The 22,457-nt window shown below is 42.3% G+C and overlaps 1 protein-coding gene across 1 annotated transcript; it reads left to right on the top strand.

The window, feature by feature from the left end:
- Positions 1-2,011: 2,011 nt before the first annotated feature.
- Positions 2,012-19,084, top strand: MSANTD3 (Myb/SANT DNA binding domain containing 3). Its single transcript, XM_036261976.1, has 3 exons — positions 2,012-2,078; positions 9,652-10,102; positions 18,410-19,084. Exons 2-3 carry the CDS (start codon positions 9,685-9,687, stop codon positions 18,817-18,819), a joined length of 828 nt encoding a protein of 275 aa, XP_036117869.1. The 5' UTR covers positions 2,012-2,078; positions 9,652-9,684; the 3' UTR covers positions 18,820-19,084.
- Positions 19,085-22,457: the final 3,373 nt, after the last annotated feature.

Below are 22,457 nucleotides of genomic sequence, written 5' to 3'. Positions count from 1 at the left end.
ACGAGGGCCCTGGGAAGCCCCCTGTTTTGCTCTGAGCCTTAGTTTCCCCATCTGTAAAGTGAGAGGATTGGGTTGAGGTTCCTTTTTAGTTTTAACATCTTAGGATCTATGTTGCTCCCCAAAAAGATTGTTTGAGGGGATGCTGAGTAAGGAGTCAGAGTCAGCAGACCGGGATAGGAAATAGCCCTTCACCTCTTTAGAGCAAACTGATCACTGATTACCTGTTGCCAGGCTTCCGCTCAGGGAATGGTTGCCACATTTCCTGCCGCTCACCCGCTGGTTTTGTATACTTTTCCTTCTTTCAGTCTTTTCCCAGATTGAGGCCCTGTTCTGTGCTAGTGCTAATTCTAATACCAGTCTATTCTGGTAGGAATTAAGGCTCTTATTCTAGATCCCCCCAATCCTGGAGCAGTGTCCCTGGACACGCCTTTGTCGTTGTGCTTACCACACTGCCTTCTCACCAGCCCATCCACAGTCCACTGTGTTGTGTCTTCACTGGACTAAGATCCTCAGTCCAGTCCTCTCTCCGGTGCTTGCACATTAGGTGCTCGGTCCATCCTCGTGTGTCCTCTTTGCCTCTGCTTTCGCTTGATCCCACACCCTGGTGTGGACACACATGTCCCGGTCATTTCATGCTTTGAAACAGTCTCTGGTGTGCCCCTCCTCCTTTCCACGAACATCATCACCACTCAGAGTCCAGGCCCTTTCTTATCAATTATTTATCTTGATGATCTCCTTCAACTCTCTCTGTTCATATACATTATTTAAAAAAAAAAAATGTTTTTATTGATTTTTTTTTTAGAGAGAGAGAGATTGATCGACTGCCTCCTGCACCCCCCGCTTCAACCCCCTGGGTATCGAGTCTGCAACCTGGGCATGTGCCCTGACTGGGAATCGAACTGGGACCTCTCAGTCCATGGGACGACGATCACTCCACTGAGCCACACTGGTCAGGCCATATCCTATAATTCTTCAAGACCTAGCTCAAATGTCCTCTTGTTCATGAGGAATGCAAATAACTTCTTTCCTCCTCTGCTTTGTCCTCTATTATGATGTCTATTTCAGCATACCTGCCATTTTAGTTATTGGTTTCTGCATGCCAGCGTACCTTCCAGGCTATCGGGTTCAGCTTGTATCTGTATTTCCAAATATTTTGGGAAGGTCCTGAATCTCTGGCAGGAGTTCATTACATACTTGTTGAATTGTGTGTCTATGAAATAAAAGAATCGATGAGTATTTGAGTAAACAGATGGTCCCCGGCTTATAATGGTTCAACTTATGGTTTTGTTTTTTTTCCCTCACACGAGGACATTTTTTGCATTTATCTTCAGATAGATTGGGAGGGAGAGAGGGAGGAAGAGAGAGAAGAAGAGAGAGAGAGAAACATTGATGTAAGAGAGACACATCGACTGGCTGCCACCCACACAACCCCAACCGGGGCCGAGGACAAATTGCAACCTAGGTGCGTGCCCTTAGTGGGAACCGCACCTGGGTCTCTCTGGTCCGCGGGCCAGCGCTCTAACTGCTGGAGCTAAACCAGCCAGGGCTCGACTTACGGTAATTTTGACTTTATGATGGTGTGAAAGCCATGTTGACTTGGTAGAAAACATACTTGGGATTTTGAATTTTGATCTTTTCTCAAGCTAGTGATCTGCGATATGTTACTCTCCCGTGATGCTGGACAGCAGCAGACAGCCACGGCCCCTGTCAGCCATGCAATCACCATGGTAAACAACCAATACTCTACTGCGTATGTGTTGCCAGTGTTTTTTGGATTTTGTTATTTTGTGTTTTGACACCCCATCCTGTCTACAACAATGCCCATCTGTGTCTGCTGCTTCTGGTGAGGAGAAGAGGAAGGCAGTTACTCTTCCGATGAAACTCAAGATAATTGTCCAACTGTAGGCAGTTTAATATGGATGGGAGGGGTGGAAAGAACTAAATTTTTTGAAGCTCTAGTCTTTGCTTGTTCTTTACTTCCATTGCAGGACATCTGTGCAGAGGGAATAAGGCAGAGCAGGGGGTATTCATTCCATTTTGCAGATGAGAAATTGACTTGCCCAGAGTAACACAGCTAGGTGAGTGCTGAAGTCGGGACTTGAGCCCAGGTTTTCTGTATCCAGTTCTTTGGTTCATCTCACTTCACTTTAATAGCAATAGTTCATTAGTGTCCTGACATCTTTCCACACATCATTCTTGGTTCCCATTCTGAGTGTTGACTTCAGAAGACTCCCTTTTCCAGGAAGGGAAGTAGAAGTAAAATCTGCACAAGTTTCTCTAGTCGTTGCTCAAATTTTGAGACTTAGATTGACCCTTCATGGGTTAAAATATCATTAGATGGTGTGTTAGTCAGCTCAGGCTGCCATAACAAAATACTACAGACTAGGTGGCTTAACCAACAGAAATGTATTCCTCACATTTCTGGAGGCTAAAAACTCCCTGATCAAGGTGCCTACAAGGTAGACGTCATTCTGAGGCCTCTTCTCTTGGCTAGGAGGTGGCTGCCATCTCTCTGGGTGCTCACATGGCCTCTTTCTGAGCCCTGGGAGGATAGGGGGTAGAGCAAGCTCTCTGGTGTCTCTTCTTACAAGAGCGTTAAACTCCAACCAGCCTTAAGACCTCAGTTAACCTTAAATACTTCCTTAGAGGCCCAATCTCCAAATACAGCCACCATGGGTGGGGGTGAGGGCTTCAATATCTGAATTGGGGGGGGGGAGGTTTACAAACGTTTGATGGATTTTTGTATTAGGTGGATATTAAATGTACTTATTGCAATATTCTGGTGGTTTAGTCAATGTTAGTGTTTTGGGAATTGCGCTGATTTTTTACTTTTTGTTCTTTTATTGTATTGGAATTGTGCTCTATTATTTAGCCCTGTCTATGGGTCTTTGCCTAGTCCAAGGGGGAGCTTCCATTGCATTTGGATTCTGCTATTTTATTTGACCAGTTTTACTTTAATGCAGTTTTTACTGTACTGTTTTATCATCCACGGTACTCATTTTGTGCCTAGTAGGCTGTTTTATGCCTCTATTAGAATGTAGTCATTCATTAAAAGTTTGCCGAAGGCCCACTGTATGAGGGTCACTGAGCTGCTTGTTGGACTACAGCCATGCGTGGGAATGGCTAGCAGAACTGCAGACAGAACAGATGACCTGAACTGAGCAGGGCTGTGGGGCAGGTAAGGCCAGTCTCTCTCATAAAAGCTGATACAGCAGGGAAGGCTTGTTATATTGTCATCTATAACCAATTACGGACATTGCTGAGTAGTTTTAAGCTAGAATGTGCTTTCTAGCCTTCAGTTTTCTATTATTAACTTCTCCTGGAGATCTCTTTGGGAAGTGTGTGTTTACTTAGGACTGTCCATCAGGTGATCAAGCAGAATGTCAGCGTTCCCTTGAGAGGTGGACCATTTTAAAGCTCCATATTATCTCTACAGTTACTTTCAAACATACATTCTTACCAGATCAACAGCGGAAATTATTTCAGAGCTCAGGTTGGAGTGAGAGAGGTACGCCTGGGTGAGGGTGGGAAGTGAGGCACTAAGGGCCTTAGGTTTGAGATTTAAAGGGAGGAGCTGATGGGGAGGGGAGGAGAGAGGAAGAGCCACCAAATGGAGCCAGACAGCAGCAGGCACAGCTCCCCCTTAGCTGCTCTGCCCTGGGACCTTTACCTGATGACAATTAGATTGCTCTGTAATTTGACATGTAATTTGAGCAAAGGCACTAGAGGCTGTCACTAGGTCTGAAAGGAAAACGCTAAGCAGAGCAGAGGGCAGTAAGGGCATTGGAGGAAGACCTGGGTTGGAATCCTGGTTCTTCCACTTACTATTTGTGTGACCACTGGCAAGTCACTGAGGGTCACTTTTCTGATCTGGCAAATAGGAATAATAATTGGTTAATGGGGATAGACAGCCTACTTCTGAGGTTGCTGGGAATCCATAGGAGCCTTTGAGGTACCAGAATCCCTTTATAGCCCTGTATAGTGCAACCACATGGCCCAGGGACACCCGCTGTTCTACAAAATTAAGCAAAGTAAATTGGTAACTCTGGATTTACTTAGCTAGTGATTAAATAACAGTTTAGTTAATAGGCTATTAATGGTCCCCAGGTGTTGGTAATTCTGAGTATTTGCTTTTGAGAACAGTTGTATAATTTCTTCTGCTACTTTAATAAAGTTTTTTTTTAACAGAAAATATTGTAGTGTAACAAATGATGCTCTCAGGAGCTGTTTTGGGGAGGATTAAATGATATACTGCATATTAGACACTTAGTGTAGGGTCTAACCTACCGTGTAAGGTTCAATAAAAGTTATCTGCTATTATTATTGCAGTTATTAGAGACTCAACTGGCCACACCTAGGGGAAGATCTTTTGTGAATTTAGACTCCCTGTGAGCCCACCACCACCTGGTGGCAGCTAGTGGTACTGCGCACATTGTGATGAATTATTAAATTGCAGGTAGTTTGAATTCCAAGTATAACCAGGACTTGGTTCAGTCACAGTGTGGCTTATTTGCTGGAATTCATGTATCACTAAACAACAAAGTGGCATTTTCACCTCCGCAGTTGACACAGATTTTTTACAAATGTTAACAGCAAGAGTAAATGAAGTGTAGAAACAGCCATGCTCATGTGCTATTAGTGGGAATGTAAATTGGTACACCATTTCTGGAGGACAGATGGTGATGTAACAAAAGTCCTAAGTGTTTGCATCTTTTGTGGCAACCATTACTCCTCTAGGAATTTATCTTGAAGAAATAATTAAAGATGTGGGGTGAGCCAGGCCAGTGTGGCTCAATGGTTGAGCACCAAGAGTTCGCCGGTTCGATTCCTGGTCAGAGCACATACCCAGGTTATGGGCCAAATTCCCAGTGAAGGGCATGCAGGAAGCAGCCAGTCAATGTTCTCTCTCAGCTATGTTTCTATTTCTCTCCCTCTCCTTTCCTCTCTCTCTAAAATCAATAAAGAAAAAAAAAAAAAAGATGTGGGGTGGGAGTGGGGAAGAAGGGGTCAATGGGGGAAAAAGGGAGGAACATCTAATACTTTCAACAATAAAAAATGAAGCAGGTAACAAGAATAAAAAAGTAATAGCCCTGGCCGGTTTGGCTCAGCGGTTAGAGCGTCCACCTGCGGTCCGGAGAGACCAGGGTTCGGTTCCCGCTAGGGGCATGTACCTCGGTTGCAGTTTGTCCCCGGCCCTGGTTGGTCGTGTGGGTGGCGACCACTCGATGTGTCCCTTTCACATCGATGTTTCCCTCTCTCTCTCTTCCTCTCTCTCCCTCCCACTCTGTCTGTACAAAAAATGGAAAAATGTCCTCGGATGAGGATTAAAAAAAAAAGAAAGAAAGAAATAAAGAGAAAATTATATATAATATAAATATTTATAAATATATATTATGTACTTATAAAAATATAAAATGGCGTTACATATACTAGAACAAAACAGGAAACAGTTCCTTTTTCACTTGTGAACCAGATTCTCAACCCTTAAAAAGAGTGGTGGCATGAGGAAAGGTAGGCATATTGCCATGTCCTGGGACAGAGGAGTTGGGATGAGGGATCAGATCAGAATCTGCTCTGGGAGCTGGTAGTTTAAGAATATTCAGTATACCTATTGATTTCATAATAAAAACTATAGAAAGTAAAGTTAGTCATAAACATCTTGGTGGAGAGAGAGAATACAGAAGAGATAATATTGTAGGGGATGTGTGTTAACAAATTTCAGTTTGGGGAACACTGATTTACAGGAAACAGGAGTATTGATGAAGGCAAAAAATTAATTTTGGATCTTTTGGATACTTCCTTTGGGGCCTGGATTAGGTCATTGTAGAAACAGTAGAGCAATATGATTGAAGGCCTGGGAATTTAGGGATACAGGGACACATCTCCAAAGATAATTTTTCATTCATTTAGTTTTTTTTTTTTTTTTTTTTTCTTTTTTTTTATCCTCACCCGAGGACATTTTTTCATTTTTTGTTCAGACAGAGCGGGAGGGAGAGAGAGGAACAGAGAGAGAGAGAGAAACATCGATGTGAAAGGAACACATCGAGTGGCTGCCACCCGCACAACCAACCAGGGCCGGGGACAAACTGCAACCGAGGTACGCGCCCCTTAGCGGGAACCGAACCCGGGTCTCTCTGGACCGCAGGCCGACGCTCTAACCGCTGAACCAAACCGGCCAGGGCTCATTCATTTAGTTTTGCCCAAGACCAGAGGGCCAAACTACAGTTGACATGTATCTAAATCTCTCAATTTCTGATACTGGATCTGCCTACAATGAATGTGAGACAGGATACCTGGTATGTGGAGACACTTATCCCAATAGTACTTCACCTCCCCTTAACTTCTGGGAGGAGTTGGTGCCGAGTGGGAGACCCTGGTCAGCTTCCATTGCCCTCATGTAAAGCCCACACTCCTTGGTCTCAATCTCAAGGCTCTCTGCTCTGGCCTAGTTCCCTCCAGCCTCAGGTCTAACAGATTTCAGCTATTGACATAATAGTAACCCCTCCCCAGGCATAGTATGTGAATAGCTGCTTGTAAAGGTGTGATTTTATTTTATTTTTTTAAAACTTATCTTTATTGTTGAATGTATTACAGATGCTTCTCCCCCCCCCACTCCCTCCTCCCTACTCTCACCCAAAGGTGTGATTTTAAATTGAGGTGTACCATAAATTTAAAGACCACAGCCTCCCCCCTCCCCCCACCTAACTTTTTATTATGGAACTTTTCTAACATGCACAAAGATCCAGAGAATAATTTAATGTATCTTTGTTTTTGTTTTTTAATCCTCAACCAAGGGTATTTTCTATTTATCTTCAGATAGAGTGCGAGGGAGGGAGGGAGGAAGGAAGAGAAGGAGAGAGAGAAAGAGAGAGAAATATATCCATATGAGAAAGACACATTCATGCACGATCCCAACCAGGGCTGGGGACCAAATCGCAACTGAGGTATGTGTCCTTGACCGGAATCAAACCCATGACTCTTCCGTCCATGGGTGGGTGCTCTAACAGCTGAGCCAAACCAGCCAGGGTTAATGTATCTCTTGAACTCATCACCATTGTTGATGTTCAGGTGTCCTGTGTTTGGCCAATGGAACTCCTTTCAAGTTAGTTTCTAAGTCTTTTGATATGGGTTGGTCAGTTTTATTTATTTATTATAATTTTTTTTCTTTATTGATTTTTAGAGAGAGAGAAAGGGAGAGGGAGAGAGAGATAACATCGATGAGGGAAAACATGGTTGGCTGCCTCCTGCATGCCCCCCACTGGGGATTGGGCCCACAACCTGGGCATGTGCCCTGACCATAAATTGAACTGGCAACCTCTTGGTGCGTGGGTTGATGCTCAATCACTGAGCTACACCGTCTGGGCTATATGTGGAATATTACACACACACACACACACACAAATTCATAGATACAGAGAACAGATTGGTGGTTGCCAGAGACAGGAGGTGGAGTGTGGGCAAAATGGGTGAAGATGGTCAAAAAGCACAAACTTCTGGTAATAAAATAGTTAAGTCCTAGGCATGTAATGTACAGCATGGTGACTGTAGTTAGTAATGTATTGGTTATTTGAAAGTTGCTAAGAGAATAGATCTTAAAAGTTCTCATTACAAGAAAAAATTGTTGCTATGTAGTTTGATGGATGTTAACTAGAGTTATTGTGATTTGGCTATATATATACATATGTATGTATATATATATGTCAAATCATTATGTTGTACATCTGAAACTGTTATAATGTTGTATATCAATTATATCTTAATAAAAATTCATTAATGGATAAATGGAATGTGCTACATCCATAAAATGGATTATCATTTGGCAACAAAAAGTAACGAAGTATTAATACATGATACTGGGTAGATATACCTTGAGTACATGATGCTGTCAGCAATTTTCAACTACTATGCCACAGCAGGCACAATGGTGGGCTGCAAGAATTTTTAAAACATGCAATGTCTAACTATTTAGTCAGAATCACTGACCTCTTTTCCCTTAGACTGTCAAATAAAAAAGTGACAACAGCCAACACAACATTAGCTGTCCAGATCAGCAAAAAATATAACATTTTTTGGTGTGCCGCAGAATGTTAGTAATTAGTTTATGTGTTCCATGAGATGAAAAAGCTTGAAAATCACTGTGCTAAGTGAATGAAGCCAGTCATAGTACACCTCATATTATATGATTCCATTTGTATGAAATGTCCAGAAAGAAATGACAGAAAAAAGAGGTGTTGGAATCAATCTCTAAATGCCCAGGCCCTTTCAGCTCTGAAATTATATATTTACATAGGTTTGTACACTTTTATTTTTTATTTTTTTAAATCCTCACCCAAGGTTATTTCTCCATTTATCTTCAGATAGAATGTGAAGGAGGGAGAGAGAGAGAGAGAAACACCGATGTGGGAGAGACACCGTGATTGGTTGTCTCCTGCATGAGCTCAACCAGGGCTAGGTGCTGAACCGCAACTGAAGTACATGCCCTCGACTAGAACCGAACCTGTGACTCTCTGGTTTGTGGGCTGACACTCTAACCACTGAGCAAACTGGCCAGGGCGGATTGTACACTTTTTTTTTTTAATCCTCACCCAAGGACATTTTTTGATATTTTGTTCAGATAGAGTGGGAGGGAGAGAAGAGAGAGAAACATCGACGAGAAAGGGACACATCAAAAGGGACACATCGAGTGTTTGCCACCTGCACAACCCAACCAGGGCCGGGGACAAACCGCAACTGAGGTACGTGCCCTTAGTGGGAATTGAACCCGGGTCTCTCTGGATTGCAGGCCGAGGTTCTAACTGCTGAGCCAAACCGGCCAGGGCGACTTTTTTTTTTTTAATGTTTTTTTTCTTTATTGATTTTAGAGAGAAAGGAAGGGAGAGGCAGAGAGAGATGGAAACATTGGTGAGAGAGAACATCGATTGGCTGTCTCCTGCATGCCCCTCACTGGTGATTTGGCCCACAACCTGGGCATGTGCCCTGACTGGGAATCGAACTGGCAACCGCTTGGTGCATGAGTCGATCCTCAACCACTGAGTCACACCAGCCGGGCGGATTGTACACTTAAAAGTGGCATTTAGACCTTAAGGATCAAAGACTCCAAGCACTCATTTTAAAGATGAAGAAACTGAAGAGCTTCCTCTAGGAGCATGGACGTATCCAAGGTCACAGGCATAGTGATGGAAATGTCAGGTGTTTTGGTTGATTTTGAAATCTCAACAGTGTTTATATTGTCTGTTATATTTGGTTATACTGTGGCTTCTCGGTCTTCAGTGTGACAAAATTTTGGGAAAGCTGTTTAGTGTAAAAGCTGCCTAACATTCTGAATTTGGGGAAAATCAGTTTCCTAACATGAAGCAGAAATTAATAAATTAACAAATTAGAGTTCCACATTGAAGTTCCACCAAAGATGTTCAACTGTTCTTTTTCTGCCGATATTCTCAGAATGGCCGGGACCTACTCAAACATCTAGGAAGTAAAAGCCCATTCCTAGTAATCTGAATGTTCTCCTGACACTACCACAAGTCAACAATAACAGAAAAGAACACGCTGCTGTTTCAGACAAGGGAATCAAGTCAGGGAATAAGTCGAAGTGATTTGCTGACATTTTTGTTCCTGGAGTTCCTAATGCTTGTTTCCAATTTACTTTTACAGGATAACTAACGGCCAGGAGAAACAGAGTGGAAAATGCAAAACAACGAAATTATAAAACCTGCCAAATACTTCTCAGAATTGGAAAAGAGCATCTTGCTTGCTTTAGTCGAGAAGTACAAGTATGTGCTGGAATGTAAGAAGAGCGATGCGCGGACTATTGCCCTCAAGCAGCGCACCTGGCAGGCGCTCGCCCACGAGTACAACTCTCAGCCGAGCGTGTCGCTGCGGGACTTCAAACAGCTGAAGAAGTGCTGGGAGAACATCAAGGCCCGGACCAAAAAAATTATGGCCCATGAGAGGAGAGAGAAAGTGAAACGGAGTGTCAGCCCGCTTCTGAGCACCCACGTGCTGGGGAAGGAGAAGCTCGCCGGCATGCTGCCCGAGCAGCTCTACTTCCTGCAGAGCCCTCCCGAGGAGGAGCCCGAGTACCACCCTGAGGCCGCAGCCCAAGGTATGGGCGTCGGAGCCCGGCTTGCATGTTCTCACTGGGCACCTGTTCCATGTTTGAATTTCGAAATCCTTAATTCGAAGGGACTTGATAAGAAAGAATCTCTCATCTCAGACTTGAGTTTCCCAATTCAAAGCCTCTGGTTTACGTAGGACATTCAGGTCACCTAGTACATAAAGACAAAAACACTTGTTTATATCCTTGTGTTATCTCTTTCTCTCTATTATTACTGAAGAATAAGGAGAACTGAGGGGCTACATGAATATAGTTTTCAATAATGAAGTACCTTAGTTGCTTATACCTTAGTTACTTAACCTATCTCAAATATATTGAAGTGGATTTGTTTGAGGATTTATTTCATTCAATCTTTTTTTTCCCCCTTCAAAAAAGTGTTTTTTGAGGACCTATAATGTGCAGCACACTGCATTAAGTCATGCCAAAGGCCACATAAAAAACTGAACTATTTCAGACTTAAGAAAAGCTGTGAGACTAACAGAGCAAACACCCAGATTAAAAACCAGCATTTCCACCCACTGTCATCTGTGAGCTACAGTTTTGGTTTGTGGCACTCCAGGAAACTTGAGAAATTCTGGGAAAAATTTTTTTTTTAGTTTTAATTAACTTTCACTGAAAAGAGAAAAATGTGTTATATAGAATTCTTAGGGAAGGAAAAGACTATCTTAATCAAGGAAGTAATGATACTATGTCAGCTTTAAAAGGTTGGAATTAAGGGGCTGTTGAAATGTCTCTAGGCAAGAGGAGGGTGAAAGAATGCATATAGATAAATTGCCAATAATTCCTGCTTCTTTTAACCACTGAGCCACTCCGGCCAGGGCCTGTCCTGCTTCTTTTAAGAAAGAGGGCCAGTTTATAGAAAGACTCATTGTAGTTTGCAGAAGATACACCTAACAATTCCTGGGAAGGCCAGAAGGCTGCTCATAAGGTGCTCTAAGGACCTAGCAATAGGAAAATCTGATTTGTGGCTTGCAGGCTGAGAAATTCACTTACTAGCATCCCCAGAGTAGATTGAGCTCTGAGGGACTGGTTAATTAAATGTCACAGAAGGTTATCTGTGTAGAGTGAAAAAGATAATAACCAAGTGAACTGAATATACGTTTTGATTAGTACATTTTTTTCCCTCTGTAAGCAGCTTATCCTGGGAATCTAAATTATAATCAAAAGTTTTCTTGCTGATCATTTGACCAAGGTTAAGTCCAGGGAGCCAGTTGGGCAACCATAATGGTTAATGTTGAACATCATGCATTATTTTCCAGTGTAGGAGCCCCATGTCTGAATTTTGATTCTAGAGTCCCAAGCATAGTACCTTCCAGCAAACAGTGTCAGCTCTCTTTCTTGCCCCTTCTCATTGTAGCTTTTGTGGGGATGGGGCCTACTACTAATAGACAGTGTCCTTGTTTTGGAGATGTTTGTAACTTCAGCCAGCTACTTTCCATCTTGCTGGCCTTGGATCCATTCATTTCCTGTGAGGCAGTGAAATGAATGGAATGTGAAATGAATGGGAGGGAGGGGAATCAGCAGGGCTGCTTTTCAACTTGCTTATGTTCCCTGGGAGATAGATGTTGCTCAGGAAGGTGCTGGTATGGACTGCTGTTAGTTCACTTTGCAAATCTTTGATCTGTATGATTGCGTATTGATTTCATAGGGTTATTCTAAGAGAACAGTCTCATTTCCTCATTTTCAGATTCTAGGGTAGGATCTAGAAAGTTCATCCCATAAGGGTTTTTCTCTTTCTTTTTGGAGGAAGTGATATAATTCATGCATTCATAAACACAATTTATAAATTTCCAGCAAGAAGGAATAAATATGGATTCTCAGTGTTCTTCCTGTAGTGACATTTGCTAGACACTAACTTGTAAAGGAGATTGATATTAAATTTGATGTTTGTACATATATGACACATGAGACTTCTCTTTTTGCTAGTGATTATTAAAGCATAGCCAAATGCTACCTGTTCGTGTCTCCAGGCCAAATCTGGAGGGTGATGGAGAACCATGGTGCATTGTTAGGGAGTGTGTCCAAAGTAATCTGTTAACACAAGTAGCTAAGGTGCTGGAGCACTTTCTATACATTGAAACAGCTTTGAGGCTACCCAACTCATTTTGTATGTATGTATTTTTGTTAATCCTCACCTGAGGATATTTTTCCATTGATTTTTAGAGAGAGAGGGAGGGAGGGAGAGAGAGAGAGAGAGAGAGACCTCGATGTGAGAGAGACACATTGACTGGTTGCCTCTCACTCAACCCCAACTGGGGCCAGGGATCGAATCTGCAACCCAGGTACATGCTCTTGACTGGAATTGAACCCGAGACCCTTTGGTCCACAGACCAATGCTCTAACCACTGAGTCAAACTGGCCAGGGCTCATTTTATATTTAATTTATTTTTAGGAAGTAAAAAGAAAGCTGGAATTGTCAATCATTCCTTCTGGGTCCTAGTGGGGGAAAGGTTGAAAATATGCAGTAGAGTTATGGCTTTCATTACATCAAGTGTATTTTGACACATGGAGTCTGTGTGTGTGTGTGTGTGTGTGTGTGTGTTACTTTAGTTAGTATCTCTAGCACTGTGCTGTCTAATACAGTAACTACAAACCAGATCAGGCTAGAAAGTCCCTGAAATGGGGGTAGACTGAATTGAGACATGCTATAAATATACATACTATATCTTGAAGACTTAGTACCAAAAAAAGAATGTAAAATCTCTTACTAATAAGTTTTGTATCAATTACATGTTGAGATAATATTTTACAAATATAAGATTTAAAAATATTTTACTACAATTAGTTTCACCTCTTTTTATTTCTTTAATGTGGCATACGAAAATTCAAAATCACACATGTAGCTTGTATTAGGTTTCTATAGGACGGCACTGTTCTCTCACCTTGCAGAGTACCTGTTGCAGAATTAAGTACTCAGAGATTGTTGGAATTGTTAACCAGGATGGAGCCTTGCAGTACTCCACTAGAGGCCTCTCTCCAACAATTTGAGTGTGTGTGAGTGATTTCACTTTTGTCATCTTGATCACTGTACCAGGGGTACGATCAGCTTTGCCAACAACTTTCTTGAAATGTACATCTGTATTTGAACATAGTAGTTTTAAGATGTAAGTTTAATACTTAGGAGTGTATTTATAAAAAAACAACAACAAAACACCCATATTTCCCCCTTAAATATATTAAAACACTTCATATTCTGCAGATTTATGATATGTGATAATTTGGCTTTGACACTTTTCAATATTAAGATAAGTGAGATTATCTTTAGGGAACATATTTGTAGAACAAACTAAAGGACACCACAAAACTTGCTGGAAGTGGTCAGGTGGGTAGGATGACTAATGTCAAATATATTTAAGCAAACTAAGCTTTCAGGTAGCATTCAGATATCTTAAGAGAACTTATATTTAATTTCATATGCTGCTATTTACTATAAAGCTTTATTTGAATAATGCAAATATGGGTACTCAAAGCTATAATTAAATAACACAAACATTCCTTAATAAATTCCACTACTATCACTATTTAATCCAACTCTATTCTTTTGGGGTGAGAACTCAAGTACAGAGGAGTGGGTTATATTGCCAGTCATGTCACACTAGCATCACCCCTTTTAGTTACTGATATATTTATTTCCTTTTTTTTTTAATCCTCACCCAAGGACATTTTTGCATTTATCTTCAGATAAAGAGGGAGGGAGAGAGGGAGGAAGAGAGAGAGAGAAACTTTGATGTGAGAGAGATACATCGAGTGTCTGCCACCCACACGACCTCAACTGGGGCCAGGGATAAACTGTAACCAAGGTACGTGCCCTTAGCGGGAACCGAACCTGGGACTCTCCAGTCCACGTGCCGACGCTCTAACCGCTGAGCCAAATTGGCCAGGGCTTTATTCCCTTTTTTTTTTTTTATCACCATTTTGCACTTTCTCTTCTCCCTTCCTGTAATCATTCTAATGTGGTTGTGTATTCTCGTACATGTTCTTGAAAGTATACATTGTTGTTTTGTGTGCATATATTTTTAATTTAAGTAGAATAAAAATTGTGCTATAGATATCCTTTTCTTACCTTTTTTTTTTTACTTAGAATAATGTTTTAAGGATCTATTCCCATTACAGTGTGTAAATCTATTTTGTTTCTTTTAGTTGATGCATAATATTCTACATTGTGCATCTACTTTATTCATTCATTCTCCCAGTCAGTTCTATTTCCTTTGTTCTGTTGAGAAGAGCTGGGGTTTGGCCTGAACACAGTTTCCTTCCCATTCTTTTACTGCCATAGTAGGTTTTCCCTGCTGATATTTAAGTTACTCGGATTGCCCAACTGAAAGAACACTCCCTTGACTGTGTTCTCCCGTCCCAGAAAGCCCTTGGGCCTTCCTTCATATCCATTTTTCACAAGATTGAGTTGTTTTCTGCTTCGGGGGGCTTTGTTTTACCTGGGAGAGAGATTACATTGTGTGTGTTTGCAGCAGGTTGTCATTCCCAGGGTAGTCTTTTTCCAATTAAGAGAAGATTCTTCCCATATGAACACTAGCTTCCATTCATTGGAGCTAATATTTGTGTGAAAGTTAATTAACTATCTCATTGGGCTTCTCTAGTTTTAAGCCCCAGCTTCTGCTAGAGTCTTCTCAAGAGGCCTGGCTTTTATTTTTCTTTAAAATATGTATGTTAGCACATATTTAAACTAAAAAAGAATTGTTTCAAGGTACAGTCATTTCTGTGCTCCCAGACATGAACATACTATCTTCATGTTCATAGCTCTAGAGAGAAATTTGGAGATCAAAATTTGGAATATACATCTATATTAATAATAGATAGTCTTATTAGTGGATACAACTTGGAGGCTGCATTTTGAGATACATAAGTAATCAGCTGAGCAAATGAAATATTGAGAGGCTAGGTGTTGTAATAGTTAAGCTTGGGTTTTGAAATGATAAAGACCTGGATTGGAATCCTGGTTCTTTCAACTAGCTAAATGGCTTTGGATGTTGTGTTTGGTTTTCTATTATAATATCTCTTCAGAGGGTTGTTGTAAGGGTTAAATGAGGCAGTGCCTGTGAAGCACTAGTCTAGTGCCTGGTTAGCACCCCAGAAAATAATAGCTGCTGTCGTCATTGTCATCATCATCTTCATCATCTTCTTCTTCATCATCAGGTCCCTATAACCTGGAATTGTTGAGATGGAAATGAGCATGTATCAGGGGTGGGGAACCTTTTTGCTCCCAGTGACCATTTGGATATTTATAACATTATTTGTGGGCCATACAAAATTATCAACTTAAAAATTAGCCTGCTATATTTGGTCAGGCTACTTTGGTGAGGTGTGTGATGTTCGCTGGAATTTATTTCGAGGGCTTTATCCATATAAGGCCCGCAAGTCGGATGTTCCCCACCACTGATTTAGATATTGGGATTGAGGAGCAAGTGTGAGGGCATGAACTCAGGAGTATCTTCTAATGAAATAAAAGAGGAAAGAGGCTAAAGGTACCAACAAAGATCTGTGTCCAGTCTTCAAAGAAGGCACTTTCAGATCTAAGACTAGAAAGGAAACAGATGAGATAATCCTCTTTACAGCTGATGCTCACATCTGAGGAACCCTATCTTAGTGTTAAGCATTTCCATCGCTTTGCCCTGAGCCCCGGCTGTCCACTTGGAACACTGCGCTTTCCGCCTAGCTGTGCTGTGTTGGGAGGAATGTGACCTACTGCAGCCAGGTCATCACCCTCACGTTTCGCACAGGCCCAGCAGTGTACCAGGCCCTGTGCTGGCTTCTTTGAGGATGAATCAAAGCTAGTCACTGTCTTCAAAGTATTCAAAGACCTGAAGGGGAGGCAGTTAAATCACCAGCTTTAACAAGTGCTGTGCCAGACGTAGGCTCAGGAGGCAGTGCATGAAGGAGGGACATCTAGTAGAGGCCAGAGCCACTGGCGTTGGTTGAGAAAGATTCCCAGTGAGACATTTTTATTGTCTCTGATGACACAGAAGTACTCTGTTCAACCTTCTCTTTCAAAAGTAAAATTTTTACTTTTTCTTTCTTTTTTTTTTTTTTTTATCCTCACCCAAGGACATTTTTCCATTTTTTGTTCAGATAGAGGGGGAGGGAGAGAGAGAAACATTGTCGTGAAAGGGATATATCGAGTGGTTTTCATCCACACGACCAACCAGGGCCGGGGACAAACTGCAACTGAGGTACGTGCCCTTAGCGGGAACCGAACCTGGGTCTCTCTGGACCACAGGCCGACGCACTAACCGCTGAGCCAAACCAGCAAGGGCTTTACTTTTTCTTTATTCGTGGTTAGGGACTAGTTATGCTTGTTACCTTGGAGTGAAATAACCTTAAACAGTAGCCATTTTCATTTTATTAACAGAGTATTATGAGTTAGGTTTCCTCCAGTAGCCATTAACATGCCCAGCATCCTGTTTTCTGGAATAATGGAGTGGACATATAATGTAATCAACTCTTGTGAATAAATTGATAATATTTTACTCCAGGGAGACGATTCTCATTATTAGGAGTGTAAAGCTTCCCAAGAAAGCCTTGGAATCACAGCTAGGAGACTCCATGGGTTAGTGGAATTAGTAATTTCCTCATTGAAACTCCCTCACTGATAGTCATGTCACTGCCCTATGAAAACAGTGGTGTAAACGTGGCACCACCCAAAATGGCATCATTTCGGGTTTTTTCTTTATTGATTTTAGAAAGAGAAGAAGGGAGAGGGGAGAGAGATAAAAACATCAATGAGAGAGAACATTGATTGTCCACCTCCTGCATTCCCCCCATTGGGGATCAGGCCCACAACCTGGGCATGTGCCCTGACCGGGAATCAAACCAGTGACCTCTTGGTGCATGGGTCGATGGTCAACCACTGAGCCACACCAGGCAGGCAATGGCATTATTTGTATCATATGCTCTTTCCCCCTTTTGTTCAAGGCTTCAGACAATAAATATTTACCAGATGTCCACTGTGTACCAGGCAAAGTCATTGGTCCCAAGGATAAAAGAAACGGAAATGAATAAGGCACGGTCCCAAAATAATACTAGTATAGATAGTGTGGGACAGAAGTAGGTTTGCAGTTGTGAGTACATGAAACAGAGTTTATTCTTAGTCTTTATTCTTTATTATTATATTTTCCATATGAACCACCGTAAACCTGCGTTTGCCCGCCCTGTCTGTGCTAGTGCTGTAACAGAAGAGGGCGTATGGAAGAAGGACAGAGCTGAGGTTTCCAGAGCAGCGGCATGGATCCTGAGTGAGAAGGGATTAGGGGGGAGGTTGGAGTGAGTGTGAGTGACTTGCGGGGACAGATAGTAAGCCCAACTTCAGGCTGAAGGGACAGTGAGTTAGAATTCTAAAAAGAAACAAAACATGGCCTTTAAGAATGGGAGTAGTTTGTGGTAATTGAAGGGTGCACAGGGTATTTTGAAGACAAAGGCGAGAAAGATAAAGGAAGGTTAGAACCAGATTATGAGGGTTACTTAGGACAGATTGAAAACAGCCAAAGAGAAGAACCTCAGGGGAGTATTAAAGGTGGAGCAAGAGTCTGAGTCCTGAAAGGAGACTGGAGAAGAAGCAATTGGAGAGGAAGCCGCAGAAAATTTAGGAAAAGGCACTAGAAGAAAAGAAAATTCAAAAAGTATTGTCAAGTGCTACAGAGAGGTGACCTAAGAGGGACATTGAAAAATGTCTTTGGATGTGCATATTTACCCCCAGGTGGCACTGCCGGCTGTAGGGGATTGAAGAGAAATGGCTTGCTGAGGAAGTTAAATCAGGGAGTGTAGGCTCATTTTTCAAGGAGGAACGTTTATGAGATAACTATCGAGGAGAAGGGTAGTGACCAGGAAACGGAGCGGGGCACCCCATGGATGTGGAGCTTGTGTTTGTGGCAGAATGAGAAAGTGAGCAAGGGAGATCAGACTGATGGAGAACGTAATGTAAAAACCCACTGTTGGCCTGGTGCTGTGGTCATCTCTTTTGGAACTCTGCACACTTCAGTTTAGAACTTGTATCAATGTAACAAAGTCACCGATTCTTGATAAGCAGTCTCTGGACGCTGTTCCCATAGTCCACAGTTCTAGCAATGACTTGATGAAACACTGTATCATTCCTTCTCAAGGGAAAAGGGCTTTGGATTTATGGGTTTTTAAAAAGTCAGGTGTGGCAAAGGTACCTGGATATGAAGGCCAAAGCAGATGCTACTTCAGATCCATCTGTAATGGGGGACCCTGTCTTTGACATAGGATGGTTTACTCTCTGACTGTAAAATCTTTGAACGTATGTTTTCTGCTACTGTTTTTCAGAATCATTTGCTGTTTCAAATAGAGAACTGTGCGATGATGAGAAAGAGTTCATACATTTTCCAGTATGTGAGGGGACCTCTCAACCTGAACCCTCGTGTTCAGCTGTCAGAATAACAGCCAATAAAAACTACAGGAGCAAAACCTCTCAGGAAGGTGCTTTAAAAAAGATGCGTGAGGAAGAACACCATGAACAAATGTCCGTCTTACAGCTGCAGCTGATACAGATGAATGAGGTGCATGTGGCCAAAATCCAGCAGATAGAGCGCGAGTGTGAGATGGCAGAGGAGGAACACAGGATAAAAATGGAAGTTCTCAATAAAAAGAAGATGTATTGGGAAAGAAAACTACAAACTTTTACCAAGGAGTGGCCTGTTTCCTCATTTAACCGGCCCTTTCCCAATTCACCCTAAGACGGTGAGGGTGGCTCGCTTGTGGTTGATTTGTGTTGGCCAAGAAAGTCTGGACCGTGAACTTGTGGTGGGTAACCGGTAACAGCTTCAACTAGGAAACTTAGAGTGGTAGCAGTCACTTGTTTAAGAATACGTTCAGGCAAACAGCAGCACCCTCTGTACTACCCCTTACGTGGCAAAGAAGCTATTATAGTCTTCTGAAAATTATCACTATGTGTGCTATCATTCTGAATGTAACGTCTTCTAATTAGAATTCATACAAGAATCATGTGTGAGTGTTGAATTTTTTTTTAATCCATTGCAAGTGTGACTGTAAAGGAGTGTGGCTGATTTTTTTGTTTTTAAATAGACAGCAGAACTTTTCTGTCCAAATGAATGCCCTCCCATGAACATGGCTGTCCTGGGAGGCTCGCATTTCTCCAGGGAAGCTGTCGTCCAACACTCGCTAGAGGTCCTTAGGGGACCTCCATGAGACCTGCAGCACCTTGTCCATTTTTTCAGTGATGCCCTCTGAGTGTGGATGTTCTGGTTTTACACAGCCAAACCTGTGAAAAGATATTTCTGGTGTGGCTCCTACACCACCTTCTAAGGTCTTTCCCCAAAGAAGAGTTCAAATAATATCTCCAACAAAGGGAGCGCTGTTGGAACGAAGGATGTAGCTACTTTGAGGGAGAAATGTTCATTTAGATTTCTACATTCTGTCATGTTTGTTTCATTAAAAGAAATGACGTGCAATTTTATAGTCACACTGTGTATGTTCTTTAAAGGTGCTGCCTCCCCCACTGTGCTCCAGTTTTGGCCTTCCCTCTGTAGTTTCCTCCCTGCTTTGTACTGAGTTAGCAGTTGCCCTTGGTTTTAATCTTTAGCCACCTAGGGATCCTTCCCTCACCATGCTCCTGGTGCTTCGCTAATAGTAATGCTGCGTAGTTTACATTACGCAGTTAGCATTGGGCTTTTTAAAGAATCCATTACCAGCGTATTTGGAAATATGGATTGATAAGTGGATAATTTTGTTTATCTGTGATATGGCTTCTCCTGTAGCCTAACACAGCCCTGGGAGTTGGGCACAGCAGTAGCTGGCAGGAGCAAAGTGACAGGCTTTAAGTGCCAAGGCCAGCAATGTCTGAGAAAGGAATTTCAAGGCCATGTGGTGGGGAAGGAGGAATAGGTAGGCAGAAGCTATGTAGGGAGTGCAGCACTAGGAGTCAGGTCTGAATTCGGAGCTTGGTTCTGCCTCGAGTGCTCTGTGATCTTGGGTAGCGCCTTTTAATCCTTAGCAGTGGTCTTTCCTCTCCATAAAACAAGGGAGTTGGTCCAGATAATTTCAGAATTTGCTACAACAGCCCTGGCCGGTTTGGCTCAGCGGTTAAAGTGTCGGCCTGCGGTCCGGAGAGACCGGGTTCGGTTCCCGCTAAGGGCACGTACCTTGGTTGCAGTTTGTCCCCGGCCCTGGTTGGGTCGTGTGGGTGGCAACCACTCGATGTGTCGCTTTCACGTCGATGTTTCTCTCTCTCTCTCTCCCTCCCACTCTATCTGAACAAAATATCGAAAAATATCCTCGGGTGAGGATAAAAAAAAAAAGAATTTGCTACAACTCCTTGACTATAGTGTGGTCTGCATAGTCTTGGGTGGATACTACTAACATCATAATTGTCCAAGGAAATGGGTCAGTAGTTCACTGCATTAGCTAAGCTTCCCTCCTTCATAATTTTGGAATTTGGGTCTTAGGGACTGTAAGTTCAGTAAGGTACATATATACTCTTTTTATGCACTGCATAAAACAAGTGGGAATCGATTTATTTTGTACATTATCATATTTCAACTCTCTTAGATGAACTGTTATTTAAAGGAACCCTGTGAAGACTAGACTAGAAAGTAAGGATCCTTTTGTAAGAATCTGTGTTTTTAACTTAGTAGTTACCAAATGGACCTTTTAGTGAACAAATACCTGGATAAAGTCACAAACTTGAATGTTTTATGGGAGACAGAACTTGACTTTCCATGCCCACCCACTCCCTCAGGAACACAGGTGTGGTCTGAGAAAAATTTGTCTTTGTTTCACTTATGAATCCATCTGGAAATTTTGTTAGTATGCAGATTCTGGGGCTGGACCTGAGAATTTGCATTTCTTACAAGCACCCAGGTTATTCCAGTTCTGCTTGTCTGGTCACCACACTTCTGGGCAGCAAGGTCTTAGAGGACCCTGAGATGTTTTGACTTATTCTCGAAAAGAAGGCGGTTAGGTACATTTTTGTGTACAGCAGTGTGCAGGGTATTATTAGCTCAGAATTGACCACTTAAGCACACAAACAACAATGTAGAACATGAAAAATGCTCACACACGTAATGGAACTATAAAAGCATCAAACTAATTCCTAGCTGAACAAATCAAGGATAATTAAGCCAGCAGCCTAAAGCACCTTGTTCTACCGTTAGTGATATTTATGAGTTTCTAACAGTAGTTTCTAACCTTAGCTATGCATTAGAAACAGTATTTTATAAATAATTAATCCCACTGGGTCCTGCTAGCAGAGGATTCTGATTCAGTTGACCTGGGCTGGGGCCTGGTCCGCTATAGTTTTTGGCAGCTTTTTAGGGGATTATGATACATAATTGGGATTGAGAACCACTGGAGTAGAGTTCACAAATGTGTCTCATTTGATCCTTCATCCTGTGAGGTCATGCAGAAATGAGGAAATCATGCTCAGAGAAGAACCACCTGGCACCAGGCCCATAGCTAGTTTAGCTAGTTAAATGGCAAAGCAGAACCTCAGTCCCAGATCTCTTGACTCAAAAAAAAAAAAAAAGTAGTCCCACCTGCCTGCCCCTGCCCCATCCCTTGAGCTACATCATGGATTTGGTATATCCTGAGAGCCAGATCATGTTACAGGGTACTTGTAGTGTTTCTATTCAAGAACAGTTCCATTCCCATTCATTTCACTTTTAAACAGTTACTAACCTGAGATGGAAATGCAATAACCATTTCTTGGCAGGTGTTCTAGAAAGTTGACAGATAAGTGTTGACACACTTCACCATCCTCTGCCCTGCCAAGGCATGGACACAGCCCAGGAGGAGAGGGAAGGCTTGTCCACAACTGTCAGGTACTTGATCAGTGCATGTCTTCAAGTGCATTTGTAGCTCAGAGCAAGGAGCTAAGAAACTTGAAGGAAGGCCTCCGGGAAGAAGTGGCATTGAGCTAACTCTTTAGAGTTGGCATTTTGGCAGGTGGAGATTTGGAAAGGAGAGGAACTTCACGAGATACAAGGTCCCATAGAAGATTCGAGATGATGAGACACATAACTGGGAGAGAATGAGAACATGGAGGATTTCCATATTGGGCAGTAATGTGATCAAAACTGTGCTCCAGGAGGAAGATTAGAAGACAGACTGAGTTTAGAGGAGACTGGGGTCCAGGAGATGAGGTAAGAAGGTTAGGCCCTGGTTAGGATGAGATGGATAGGAGGACCCAGAGGAGGCTGTAGTGAAAACAAGGGAGACCAATGTGAAGGGCACTGCAGAAGGGGAATCAGCCTTGACAGTTGATTGCTTCTGTTGGAGAGGAGGGGGTAAAGTTTAAAGCTAAGTGCCTGAGAGAAAGATGCTGCCTCTTGAAATAAAGGAAGAGCCCTGGCCGGTT

This window comes from Molossus molossus, unplaced genomic scaffold (genome assembly GCF_014108415.1).
Source record: "Molossus molossus isolate mMolMol1 unplaced genomic scaffold, mMolMol1.p scaffold_m16_p_14, whole genome shotgun sequence".
NCBI classification, from domain to species: Eukaryota; Metazoa; Chordata; class Mammalia; order Chiroptera; family Molossidae; genus Molossus; species Molossus molossus.
The sequence above is the reverse complement of the archived record's forward strand: the minus strand, read 5'-3'. Positions and strand labels throughout refer to the sequence as shown.